A 12,219-nucleotide genomic window follows, 5' to 3' on the forward strand; every position below is an offset into this window, starting at 1 on the left:
ACTTGGGGGAAGAGAATTTGATTCCCGGGGATACAACCCTGCCTAGTTCACCCACTCCCACCACATATACAGAAGGCTTTTTAAATTGCCCTGAACAGAGGACTTTGTATAAATCCACAAACATCTTTAAAATCCCTTAACACTTGGCTCTTCCTCAGCATGGGCCAAGCAGCTGGTTCCTTGGACTTCCTGTAGTTGAATGGCTTTCTCAAATGAGTGGCCTTTTACACATGGTCTCGACTTAGTGACTAAACAACAACAAACAGCTACTTCCTAGGAAATTGAGATCTGACTTATATAACAGGAATGCCAGTCTTTCTCATTTGCTTTGCACTTTACAGCTTGCAAAATGCTTTTGGTGTTCATTGTCCCATCTAACCTCACATCACTGCAGTGGACCACAGATAGAGAAGCTATTTTGATCTCCATTCCACAAATGCCCAAGGCTTAGATGGATGCCTTGGCATGATCTGGAACCCAACTCTGTGGACCATGGCTCCTTCCACAGCATACTGCTGATCCCTATTACAGAGGAGGGGACAATGTAGAGAGCTATGGGCTGGCCTCTACTCCAACAGAGCAAAGAAGCAAGGGTAAGAGAAAGCCCAAAGGGACTACCCTCTAGCCAAGCCATCACGGTTCTATAAAGCAGCCCTGTTTGAGATTCAGTTTGCCTAATTCTTCTGTTTGCAGGAATTCTAGCTCGAAAACCCATAGGACAGTTAAGCCTTCAATTCACAAGGATGGGTAAGCCTATAAGGTTTTTGACTTAGCCTTTGGTTTTCCTTGATGCCCAGCCACACTTACTAGTCTTGCCCATCCTTTCCTCTAAATAATTGACAGTTTCACTCACTCCTGTCTAAAAAGGCCCAGATTGAATGCCTCCTTCTCAAGGCATTCTCTTTTCTGAGCCCAGAGATTATCTTTTTGCCTTTCAAGTTTATCCTGGGATATGATCATAAGGTATGAAAAGTGATATTTCAGCACTCAGCTTAACCAGTAAGGAGGGCTCTTCTCTAAGGTCTGCATCATATTGTGCCTTCAGACTGTTATATTGAAGATTCTCTATCTGTTAGCCTAGGAGCTTCCCAAAAGCAAGGACTGGGGTTTTGAACCCTTCTAGCATCACTGAGCTTAATAATTATCATTTAACCAAGTGTTCTAGTGAGGTTCCTTTCAGTAATTCCACAGAGCGGAATAGAATTTCACAAACAACTCCACTTATTGCCACCCCATCTCCTCAATGCCCAAACCATAATGACAACATGGTCAATAATTTCAGGGCTGAGATAAAAACATCTGTGCTTTGGAAAGTGAAGGACTCAGATAGGTGATAGGGTCCCTATTCCCTTTAGACCCCAGGGCAGAGGACTCGGAGTGTGTGTGTGTATATCATTGTGTATTTGAGGGGTAGCACTGTTTATTGTGGTGCTATCAGTTGCAGGGCTGAGCTGGAACAATGCCATGTTAAAATATGTCACACAGAATCAAAAAACAAAAACCTAACCTGAGCAAATTGCAATATAGATTTCTGCAGAGAAGAGATCAGATGATGGTATTTCTTTCTCTTATTTTGGGGGTAAACAAACATTATCATGCTACAAGTTTAATATTCAGTTCTGCAGAGTGCTTCTGAGGGAAGCTTGGATCACATTGATGAGTCAAGTGTCAGGCAAGCATGGCAGAAGGCACAAAATTAGACTATTTGCAAAACAAGATCAGGGCTCCAGGAAGATTCCGCTAATGTGGTCAGAGGATAGAGTGTAGCTGCCAGGCTCTCTCCACCCCCAGAGTGCTAGTTCTTAGTTTCCCACTGTAGGTGAATGTGAGAGTGTTTTTACTGTGGCAACCAGTCACAAGACTGATGTGCTGGCCAGCTACTCTTAGGACAACAGTGTTGCTTGCCCCTCTTTCTTTCCCTGTCTCTGGCTCCCAGCAGCTATTCTGTCTCCCTTCCCTACCCAAGCTCCTTAGGTGCTGGTGGCCACCCTGCAAAGAGAAGACAGTGGTGAGGGACTTTCCAGGGAGGGGTCACTAGGCTTTAGCAGGCTGGTCACTGATCCAGCTGTTAATCAGCTATAGTCACTGGAATGGATACATCAGACCATGGGGATGGGGGTGGGGAGGGGGATATGTTGGGATAGGTGGTGGCTAGCCTTTCTTTTTTTTCTATCTCTGTGACATTTGGCTATTTAGAGGACTGGGAGCCTAGACCAGAAGGGTGTGTCTTGCATCAGGTTTGTTTATTGAAATAGCTGTTCAGAGCCTAACTGACCAGGACATGAGTCGTGTTGAGTTGTGACTTCAAGGAGTTCCCTTTCTAGATAGGAAGTTAGATGGGGGTCAAAATAATGAAAGGACCAGAGAAGAAACAATCTGTCTCATGGTTCTCATGGTGGTTTCAGTTGCAGAAAGTGAAAGTGTTAGTTGCTCAGTCATGTGTAACTCTTTGCAACCCCATGGACTGTAGCCTGTCAGGCTTCTCTGTCCATGGAATTCTCCAGGCAAGAATACTAGAGTGGGTAGCCATTCCCTTCTCCAGGGGATTTTCCCAACCCAGGGATATGAACTTGGGTCTCCTGCATTGCAGGCAGATTCTTTATTCTCTGAGCCATCAGGGAAGCCCCTGTGGACCACATTAAAATCTGTTACCAGCAGTACAGTCACTAGAGAGTCTAGGTTAGACCTGTCTCTCACATAACCTCTATGAGAGGGAGGTATTTCTAGGCCTCTTGGACAGAGTATACTGAATCCCAGAGAGTGCCTTGCCCCAAGGCTATCATGCCATCTTAGCTGATTCTGTATTGCAGCTCTGGAATGTGGATCTGCAAGGCTCCTGTTCTGAGCTTTTGAAGGTCTGAGCATGGTCCTACAGGCAATTTAGGTAGCCTGAAGGAAGAAAATGAAACTTCAGGTCTACTTTTCTACCCAGTTCCAGGCAAAATGTCAGTGAGAGCTCTGGCTAATATGAAATTGAGGACTGGTTCTTACAGAACCCAGTGAATACTTAATGGGCTGTTTTTGCCAGCTGCTTTTCAAAACTTCTGTGTCATCAGAGCTGACTTCCCCTCCACCTTTCTACACCACCCCTCCTGTGGCCAATAGCACCTGGGCCTTTTTCATATCTGCAATTCTCCATGCCCAGTGTGCTCCCCTGAACTTAAGGTGACCTGAAGTGAGTAGACCCAGCAAATGGGGTAGGGGTCATGGCTGCCTGTTGCTCATTATATGGTTTTGCTGCTTTGTGGCCCAGAGGGGTCTGACCCAGCAAGCCAGCATATGGAGTGCATTAAGGTTTTCCCTACATTTTCTTTCTTTGTGGTTCAATTCAAGCCTGAAACCACAGACACCTGTGAAAACAAACCCAGCCTGGATGCTTGCTTACCAGTACTCTCTCTCTTTGTCTCTCTTATCTTCAGCCCCAGCTGTGATGCTTCCTGACTGATGATGTTATAACAGTGCCGAGAAGCCAAAAGGCTGCATTTTTTAGCTGAATACACCTGAGTTTTCCCCGCCATCATGGAGACCCAAAAGGATGAAGCTGCTCAGGCCAAGGGAACAAGAGTCTCTGTGGATACCCAGGATCAAGGGACAGAGAAAGGGGCCAGAAACAAAGCCTCTGAGACAACAGAAAAGCCCGCATCAGAGCCACCCTCATCTGGTCCAGGTAGGCTGAAGAAAACTGCCATGAAACTCTTTGGTGGCAAGAAGGGCATCTGTACCCTGCCTAGTTTCTTTGGAGGGGGACGAAGCAAAGGTTCTGGGAAAGGCAGTTCTAAGAAGGGTCTTAGCAAGAGCAAGACCCACGATGGCCTGAGTGAAGCAGTCCATGACCCTGAAGACATTGTCAATGAAGGAACTGGCCTCTCCTTACCTTTGCCTGAGTCATCATGCCGACTTCCCAGCTCTCAGAGTGTCCATGGGTCTTTGGAGACAGACTCCAGATGCAAGAGGTCTGTGGCTGGAGCCACAGAGAAAGCTGAGGCTGAGAAGGCTCACTTTGTGCCCAAGCCAAAAAAAGGCCTGAAAGGTTTTTTCAGTAGTATCCGGCGTCACCGGAAGAGCAAGGTCTCTGGGGCTGAACAAAGCAATCCAGGAGCCAAGGAGTCTGAGGGGGCCAGGGCCAGACCTCATGAGTATGTGAGCTCAGCCCTTCTGTCCCACACTGATGAGGTCTTCCAAGCCCCAAGAAAAGAAAATGCCAAATCCCAAGATGTCCCTGGGCCAAAAGTTTCTTCAATATCTGAGACTTCTCTGGCAGCCACTGAGAAAGCAGCCTTTAAAGATCCAGAAAAATCCTTGGAGGCCTTTGTCTCAGTACTCTTGCAGCCCAAACCTGCCCCTGAAGCCAGTGGCCCAGAGGAGCTCCATAGTCCAGAAACAGGGGAGAAGCTTGTGGCAGGAGAGGTAAATCCACCCAATGGCCCTTTAGGGGACCAGCTGAGCCTCCTCTTTGGGGATGTCACATCTCTGAAGAGTTTTGACTCACTGACAGGTTGTGGTGACATAATAGCAGAACAGGATATGGATAGTATGACAGATAGCATGGCCTCTGGAGGCCAGAGGGCCAACCGAGATGGAACCAAACGAAGTTCCTGCTTGGTAACCTACCAAGGAGGGGGCGAAGAGATGGCCTTGCCTGATGATGATGATGAGGAAGAAGAGGAAGAGGAAGTGGAATTAGAGGAGGGAGAAGTCAAGGAGGAAGAAGATGATGATTTAGAGTATCTGTGGGCAAGTTCCCAGATGTACCCAAGGCCCATACTGAATCCAGGCTACCATCCCACCACATCCCCAGGCCATCTTGGCTACATGCTTCTTGACCCAGTTAGGTCTTATCCTGGCTCAGCCCCTGGGGAACTTTTGACTCCTCAGAGTGATCAGCAAGAGTCCGCCCCCAATAGTGATGAGGGTTATTATGACTCCACTACACCAGGACTTGAGGATGATTCAGGTGAGGCCCTGGGGCTTGTCCGTAGGGATTGCTTGCCCCGAGACAGCTATAGTGGTGATGCCCTCTATGAGTTCTATGAGCCAGATGATAGTCTTGAGAACTCCCCACCTGGGGATGACTGCCTTTATGACCTCCATGGTCACAGCTCTGAGATGTTTGACCCCTTCTTGAACTTTGAGCCCTTTTCTTCCCCTCGACCACCTGGAGCAATGGAGACAGAGGAAGAACGGCTAGTGGCCATCCAGAAACAGTTGCTATATTGGGAGCTTCAGCGGGAGCAGCGAGAGGCCCGGGAAGCATGTGCCCAAGAGGTTCACACCAGAGAGGCCCATGCTCGAGAGGCCCACACCCGGGAAGCTTATGTCAGAGAGGCCCGACCTCGAGAGGCCTACGCCAGGGAGGCCTGTGGCCAAGAGGTCTGCGGTCGAGAGGCTCAAGTCCGAGAGACCCAGGTGCGGCAGGAGAAGCCTATCATAGAGTATCAAATGAGGCCTTTAGGCCCATCAGTGATGGGTCTGGTGGAAGGGGCATCAGGGACCTCTCAGACTTCCCACAGAGGAACCACATCAGCTTTCCCTGCCACTGCAAGCAGCGAGCCAGACTGGAGGGACTTCCGTCCTTTGGAGAAGCGTTTTGAGGGAACCTGCTCCAAGAAAGATCAAAGTACTTGCCTGATGCAACTCTTCCAGAGTGATGCTATGTTTGAGCCAGACATGCAAGAAGCAAATTTTGGAGGATCTCCCAGGAGGGCCTACCCTACTTATTCACCCCCTGAGGAGCCAGAGGAAGAGGATGTTGAGAAGGAAGGGAATGCTACTGTGAGTTTCTCTCAGGCCCTCGTGGAGTTCACCAGCAATGGGAACCTCTTCTCCAGCATGTCTTGCAGCTCTGACTCTGATTCATCCTTCACTCAAAACCTTCCTGAGCTGCCTCCCATGGTGACCTTTGATATCGCTGATGTGGAACGGGATGGGGAAGGCAAGTGTGAAGAAAATCTTGAGTTCCACAATGATGAAGACCTTGCAGCCTCCTTGGAAGCTTTTGAACTGGGCTACTACCAGAAACATGCCTTCAACAACTACCACAGCCGATTCTACCAAGGCCTACCCTGGGGTGTGAGCAGTCTCCCTCGATACTTGGGACTACCTGGCATGCACCCTCGTCCTCCACCTGCTGCCATGGCCCTCAGCAGGAGGAGCCGCTCCCTTGACACTACTGAGACCCTGGAGCTGGAGCTCTCCAATTCTCACCTGACCCAAGGCTATATGGAGTCTGATGAGCTTCAGGCCCAGCAAGAAGATTCAGATGAAGAAGAGGAGGAGGAAGAATGGGGCCGAGACAGTCCCCTATCCCTCTATACTGAACCTCCAGTAACCTACGACTGGTCTGCCTGGGCTCCCTGTCCTCTCCCAGTGGGGCCTGGCCGTGCCTGGATAAGTCCTAGCCATTTGGATGGGCCTTCTAGCCATCCATTTGGGCAGGCAGTCTGTTGCATATCTCCTCTCACCATGTCAATGTTGCTCTCAGTATCAGGGCCAGAGCCAAGGGCACCTGGGGAATCCAAGTCTCAGCTAGCTCGACCTTCACACCTACCCCTGCCCATGGGCCCTTGTTATAACCTCCAGCCAAAGGCCTCCCAGAGTGTGAGGGCCAGGCCTCAAGATGTGCTGCTGCCTGTTGATGAGCCCAGTTGTTCCTCCATTTCTGGAGGCTTCAGCTCCAGCCCTGTGCCCCAGGCCAAGCCTGTGGGCATTACTCATGGCATCCCTCAGCTGCCCAGGATCCGGCCTGAGCCCCCAGAGCCCCAGCCCATTCACTATGGGGCTTCCAGCCTTGACCTGTCAAAGGAGAAGGCTGAGCAAGGTGCCTCTCTCCCCACCAGCTGCTCCTCCACTGCTATGAATGGGAAACTAGCTGAGTAGTCATCATCAATTCTGGAGTGAGGGGCATGGGGCCTGAGCATGTGAATGGGGATCAGGGTTGGGCAGAGGGGTGGGGGTGGGGGTTACTGTTTAACTTGAAAATCCTTTTGGCCAAGGAAAGCTCCTATGAGTTTTCACCTTTGTTTTCCCACTTCCCTTCTGTGGCCACATTCAGCTCAAGTACATGTGCCCTGGGAGATTGCTGCTTCTATGCTCCAATTTTTGCTTTTGGGTTTTTACCTTGTGACTCATGCAGGGTTTGAGATGCTCTAATTTTGTGCCTATCCCAATTGCCAAGGTGGTGATTTTATATATGTATAAAATCTCTGCAATTTTTGCATCCAGTAGATGAGCAGCCAGGTCTACACTGCCCCCTACTTGGGGACAAGGAGCTTGTTTGCTATTAGCAGTGTAAAATTATGGTACAGATCCTCCCCACACCCACTTCCTTTGGTCTTGGCATAGCTTCCACCATCACATCAGATAGCATAATCTAGTAGCCCCAGCTAGCTGTCTTCAGAGAGGATCAAGTAGCATGTGTCTCACTGCCGGTTGCTATGGACTTAGGCATCATAACCAGTGAGGGTCTTTTAACCTGGCCTTCTATAGCTTGGGTTGAAGACAAAAATGCTAATTTCCTTAATATAATGACCAAATTCATCTAGTTGCAAACAAGACAAAATAGGGTTATATTGTAGACACTACCATAGGTCTTGAGCTCCAGAATGATAGGATTTTTTTTCCTTCATTTCTTTAAGCTTGTGACAGCCTGAATTGCAGATGCTTTTGAATTTTGGTTCTTTTTTTCTCCAAAGGAAATTTTCGTTATCTCATTACAAGGAACACATTCTTTTAATTGAGATACGGGAAGAGAAGTGGCCTAAACTAGGCTCGGCTGTAGGGGATGGGATTTTTACAGGTTGCAGGGGAAGGATAGGAAAAGAAACTCATTCATTCTTTTCATCAGGAGAGAGGATTTTATACATTGCAGAACTCATGTCAACTCAGCTTCTTAAAAGGGAAAATTGCTTTCCCCCAAAGACAAAAAGTTCCTTAAGCCTTGCCCACCCTTTCACTGGATGCTTTAAAGAGGCTTCATGCTAGCATTCCAAGAGACAGGACACCAAGAGTATTTAGGTTGCTGTTCCAGTTTTTCTAAAGAGCCTTCATTTTCCAATTAGCCAAGTTCTTAGTATCATCATAGGACTGGGCATCTTGAGAGGAAAGACTGATCTGCCCTCACTCTGCCAAGCTGAAGGACTCTGATTTGTGTGGTAATTGCAGCTCCTTATGGAAAGAATGGCACCCTTATTTCTGCATTCACACAGTTTTCATGTTAAACTAGCTTGGAAATATTGGTGAGGAAGAGTTGCTGTCAGGAAGACATTGCAACAGGCTAATCTTACCAGGCTCTATCTCTCATTAATCACCAATACGGAGGGGTCCTTTTAAATTTCACCATTGGAAATGGTATATGACCCAAATTATTATCCTTGGTATGTTGACCCAAATTATTATCCTTGCTCCCTTGATCCTGTCCCCATCCTCTACCCATCTCCATGCTTATTAAGAGTTAAACAGGGCTCTTGCTATTCCAGAAGAGATGCTGTTGCCTGCCACCCCAAGTCAAGATGACTTTGTGGGAAAACTGCCCCTTGGCCATGGGATGTGTGTGCTGGTCTTTGTCACCATTTTTCGGATTGAGGTTGGCCCAGTGCCCCTCCCCACAAAAAGTAAACCTGGATGGTAGAAGGTATACCCCTGGAAGTACCACATGAATTTGCATGGCACCGACACCAACACTCAAGGGATGCAGACTGACTCCAGGCTGACTTTGTCTGCACTGTGAAGAAATCTGTCAGTCATGAAGCTGGAGAATCAAAGGTGAGAAAGGTCCTCCTCAACCCTAGCATAGCATTCCAAGAGAGAAGTGCCCCAATTCTGGCTTCTCACCAAAGTTGCCCTGGGAGGGTGGGGCTAAAATTGGCCTGGCTGTTTGGCAGGAAGGAGACACTCACCAAATGCCTTTACAACAGAGGAATGCTCACCACTTGCCTCTTCTGTCTCTGCTTGTCCTTCAGGGCAGCACAAGCTCCTGTTTGTATGTAGACTGTGCCAACCACAGCAGGTAGTAGAACCATCACCAACCACCAGAGCCTGCTGGATCACCAACCTGTCTGAGAAGAGAAAAAGTAGGTGGTCAGCCTTTGGCCAAGGGCTGAGAGCTGCCATCTCTAACAAGAGGGCAGCAAGAGGTGCCACCTCTGAAGAGGGCAGTCATAGCCCTGACACACATTGCTGGGCTTTGGAAGGTCTCATATCACAGTAAGTTTTAGGACTCAGCATCAGCTCATGGTTTGAACACTGCTGCCTGCAAGTCCTTTCACTGTCCTGGCCAGCCCAGAGATAGGATCCTCACCACCAGAAATAAGGCAGTCAGGGTGCATGGCTGCAGAAACAGGCTCCTTTGAGTCTACTCTAGATCCAAGCAGTTCATTTCTGAATCCCAGCTGTGGCCTACAAGAGGAAGGAGGACCAGCTGGAGACTCGTGTGACAGCACAGGGTGACACTGGGAGAGCCAGCCAAGCTCTAGGCCTCTCTCCAAACATATACCAGTGTTTGCTTGGCTAACACCAAATATGTCCCAGACTACTAAATGTGTAGATGTTAAGTCCACAAATGAACACCATTTCAGCACTGCAAGGTCAGTGTTTTTGGATGTGACTTCACAAGAAGATACCACTTGAGAGAAGGTGACTGCTCTTATCTTGCCCAGCAAGCAGGCTTATATATAGTGTCAGATAGCTCTGATCCTGAGAATTCCCAAATGAGACTGATCCTTAGGGGACCAATGACTGTGGATAGAGAAGACCACCTAGAATGTCGCTCCCAGGGCTGTCAGTTTCTCTGTTTTAATACCTTCAAGGAAGCCCTGCCTTGGGGCTCTTTTAGGGCCTGTCCCAATCATCTGGACTCAACTTAGGCACCAGTCCACGAGCCTTCTGGGCCAAAGGCTTTGGTCAACACCAGTTTTTCTCCCTCAATACTGTACCAAGGAGGGAAGTAGCTTCCCACACCCAGGGTGCATTCCCCTCATCCTGCTGCCAGTGACTTTCCTACCCTTGCCAGTGCTACCACTCCACCTGCCCTCGGCCCTCAGGCCCAATTGCTAGAGGGAGACGGGGTTTAGCAGGGAGACTTCAAGTTTACCCATGTGTATGTTGCATCCAAGTTGTTTTTAATATATATATATATATATATATCTCAAAAGTCAATTATCTATTTTTGTATTGTTTGCATTTTATATTCATGGAAAACAATGTATCAGTTGTTTTTTTCTGATATATTTTATTTTTAAGCGGTGCTGTTTACAGTTTTAGACAAAACGAAGATGACACAAAAATTGCTGCTGCTTGTGCAGAGGGCTGGCATCTCAATTGCCCAGGACCCTCGCTCTTTCCCCTCTCCCCATCCCTGATGTATCGCACTGTCCATCCCCTCCCTCCATGATAGGGACAGCATAAGATGCCCAGGAATTAAGACAAATGCCAGGTGACTCAGGCATGTGGAACCTGGTAGATAGCATGTCTTTTTATGGTTTTATTTTTTTCTTTCAGACTCACCCTTCCCTGTGTGTAGATCTTCTAGTACTCATGTCTGTGTCTCTCTCTTTCCTCTTTATGTTTTCCGCTCTAGTTTTGAAACCAGAATGCCCATGTTTTGCTATTTGTCATGTTGGGTTTCTCCAAAGAGCATTTTGGGGGTATTCTCCACCCAGTAAGGAGGGCAGGAAATTTCTCAACTATTCCACCTTTCCCCAAGAAGCTGGGGGAGACAAATGAACGTGATGCTTGAACCATCAAGAATTGGCCATCTCATTGAGGAAACCCTTACATGGGACTTTCCAGGAGCTCAGTTGATTGTGACATTCACCCAGAAGAGACGTTGGGGAATTCCTTGATCCCTCTTGCTGCTTTGGGGGAATCTCTTCCTCTACCACCATTCCCACTCCCCTGCTGTGCTCCAGCTCACACATGGATGGAACTTTGGGGGAACAGTGACTATTAGGCTGATGGCTTGCTGGCCTGAGTCCCTACTTTTGCATTACATAGTCACTCCAAAGAAGAAAATTCACATGGCGTGTGTGTGTGTGAGGACTGGACCTACTGAGAGGCGGGGCTTTAATTATTATTCTTGTTACTATTGGTGCTTATTTTCCCTGATGTATATGGGGGCAGGGTGGGGTGGGGTGGGGTGTGGGGGGAACCAAGAATGTATACTTAGGTCATGTTAAATAAAATGGCTGGGGGACAAAGGGAAGAAGTTGGAAACTGCAGTACATCCTTTCCCCAGGTATAAGAGTTCTTTCTCTCCCGGTGAAAAATGGGAAGCATGGCCCCTGGATGTGCCCTAGCTTCCCCTTCCTTATCCCTGAGACATCATGGAATTGCCTGGATTGTGACCTCTCCAATCCTAGTTCTCATTGATGTCTAGATATCTTGATGCACTGCCTGTTTGTAACAACGAATATTTCTTTTACTGAATGTTAATAAACTGGGTTCAAGAGGGACCCCCGGTCACTAAAGCGCATTCTTGTGGTTTGTTCCACATTAGTATGCCTGTGACCCGTGGTTGCTGGGTTTGCCCTTGAAGGGAAATGAAGAAAGCAAAGGGATGTGAGCCAGTCAACTAGCAAGGGGGAAAGAAGACAGAGCTGAAAGTAAAGGAAAACTTTAGCTTCAGTTCATCCAAACCATGCCCTGCATCTCAATCTGATGATGTAGTACTCTCCATCATATTGTCCGTGGCCTGAAACCTGCCAAGGAGCTGGCTAGCGCTTCTGAAGTTAACCTCAGTTCATGTAAATGTGTTAGCCTCCCCACCATCTGGGAGGCAGAGGTATGAACCTCTTACCCATGTCTCCAGCAAAAGGATACACTTAATGGTAAGACTCAGGCCAACCTGAAAAGAATTGCAGCCTTTACTCAGGCCTATGGACAGAGCTGCTGGCCAGGCTGCCCCAGAGATGCTCAGGCCTATGGGCAGAGACGCTGGCCAGGCTGCCCCACCTATTTAATTGTGGGGATGAGTGGGGAGCATGTGGCTTCTGCCCTATTGCAAGTCATCTCATCTGTTGGCACCAGAGGTGTACCACAGCAATAACTCAGTCACCTAGGTCATATCCTAATTTCCAGGCCTTTTCTAGCCTAAGCAGTAATCACTCTCCCCCTTTCTATTACCTGTGCCATCAACTAGGAGAAGGTGACTGTGTTAATGGCTCAAATTTCTCTAATCTAAACTCTTACCATTTGTCCCTGGTAAGCAAAGGTGTCTGGCATCTG

The 12,219-nt window shown here is 48.1% G+C and overlaps 1 protein-coding gene across 1 annotated transcript in view; it reads left to right on the forward strand.

Moving 5' to 3' along the window:
• AMER1 (APC membrane recruitment protein 1) overlaps positions 1-11,462 on the forward strand; it is a 28,369-nt gene extending 16,907 nt beyond the window's left edge. The window contains exon 2 of the mRNA XM_040266117.1: positions 3,420-11,462. Within this exon, the coding sequence (XP_040122051.1) occupies positions 3,520-6,876 (3,357 nt within the window). The 5' untranslated portion in view covers positions 3,420-3,519 and the 3' untranslated portion in view covers positions 6,877-11,462. The remainder of the gene's footprint in view (positions 1-3,419) is intronic.
• Positions 11,463-12,219: the final 757 nt, after the last annotated feature.

This window comes from Oryx dammah, unplaced genomic scaffold (genome assembly GCF_014754425.2).
Source record: "Oryx dammah isolate SB20612 unplaced genomic scaffold, SCBI_Odam_1.1 HiC_scaffold_23, whole genome shotgun sequence".
NCBI lineage: Eukaryota > Metazoa > Chordata > Mammalia > Artiodactyla > Bovidae > Oryx > Oryx dammah.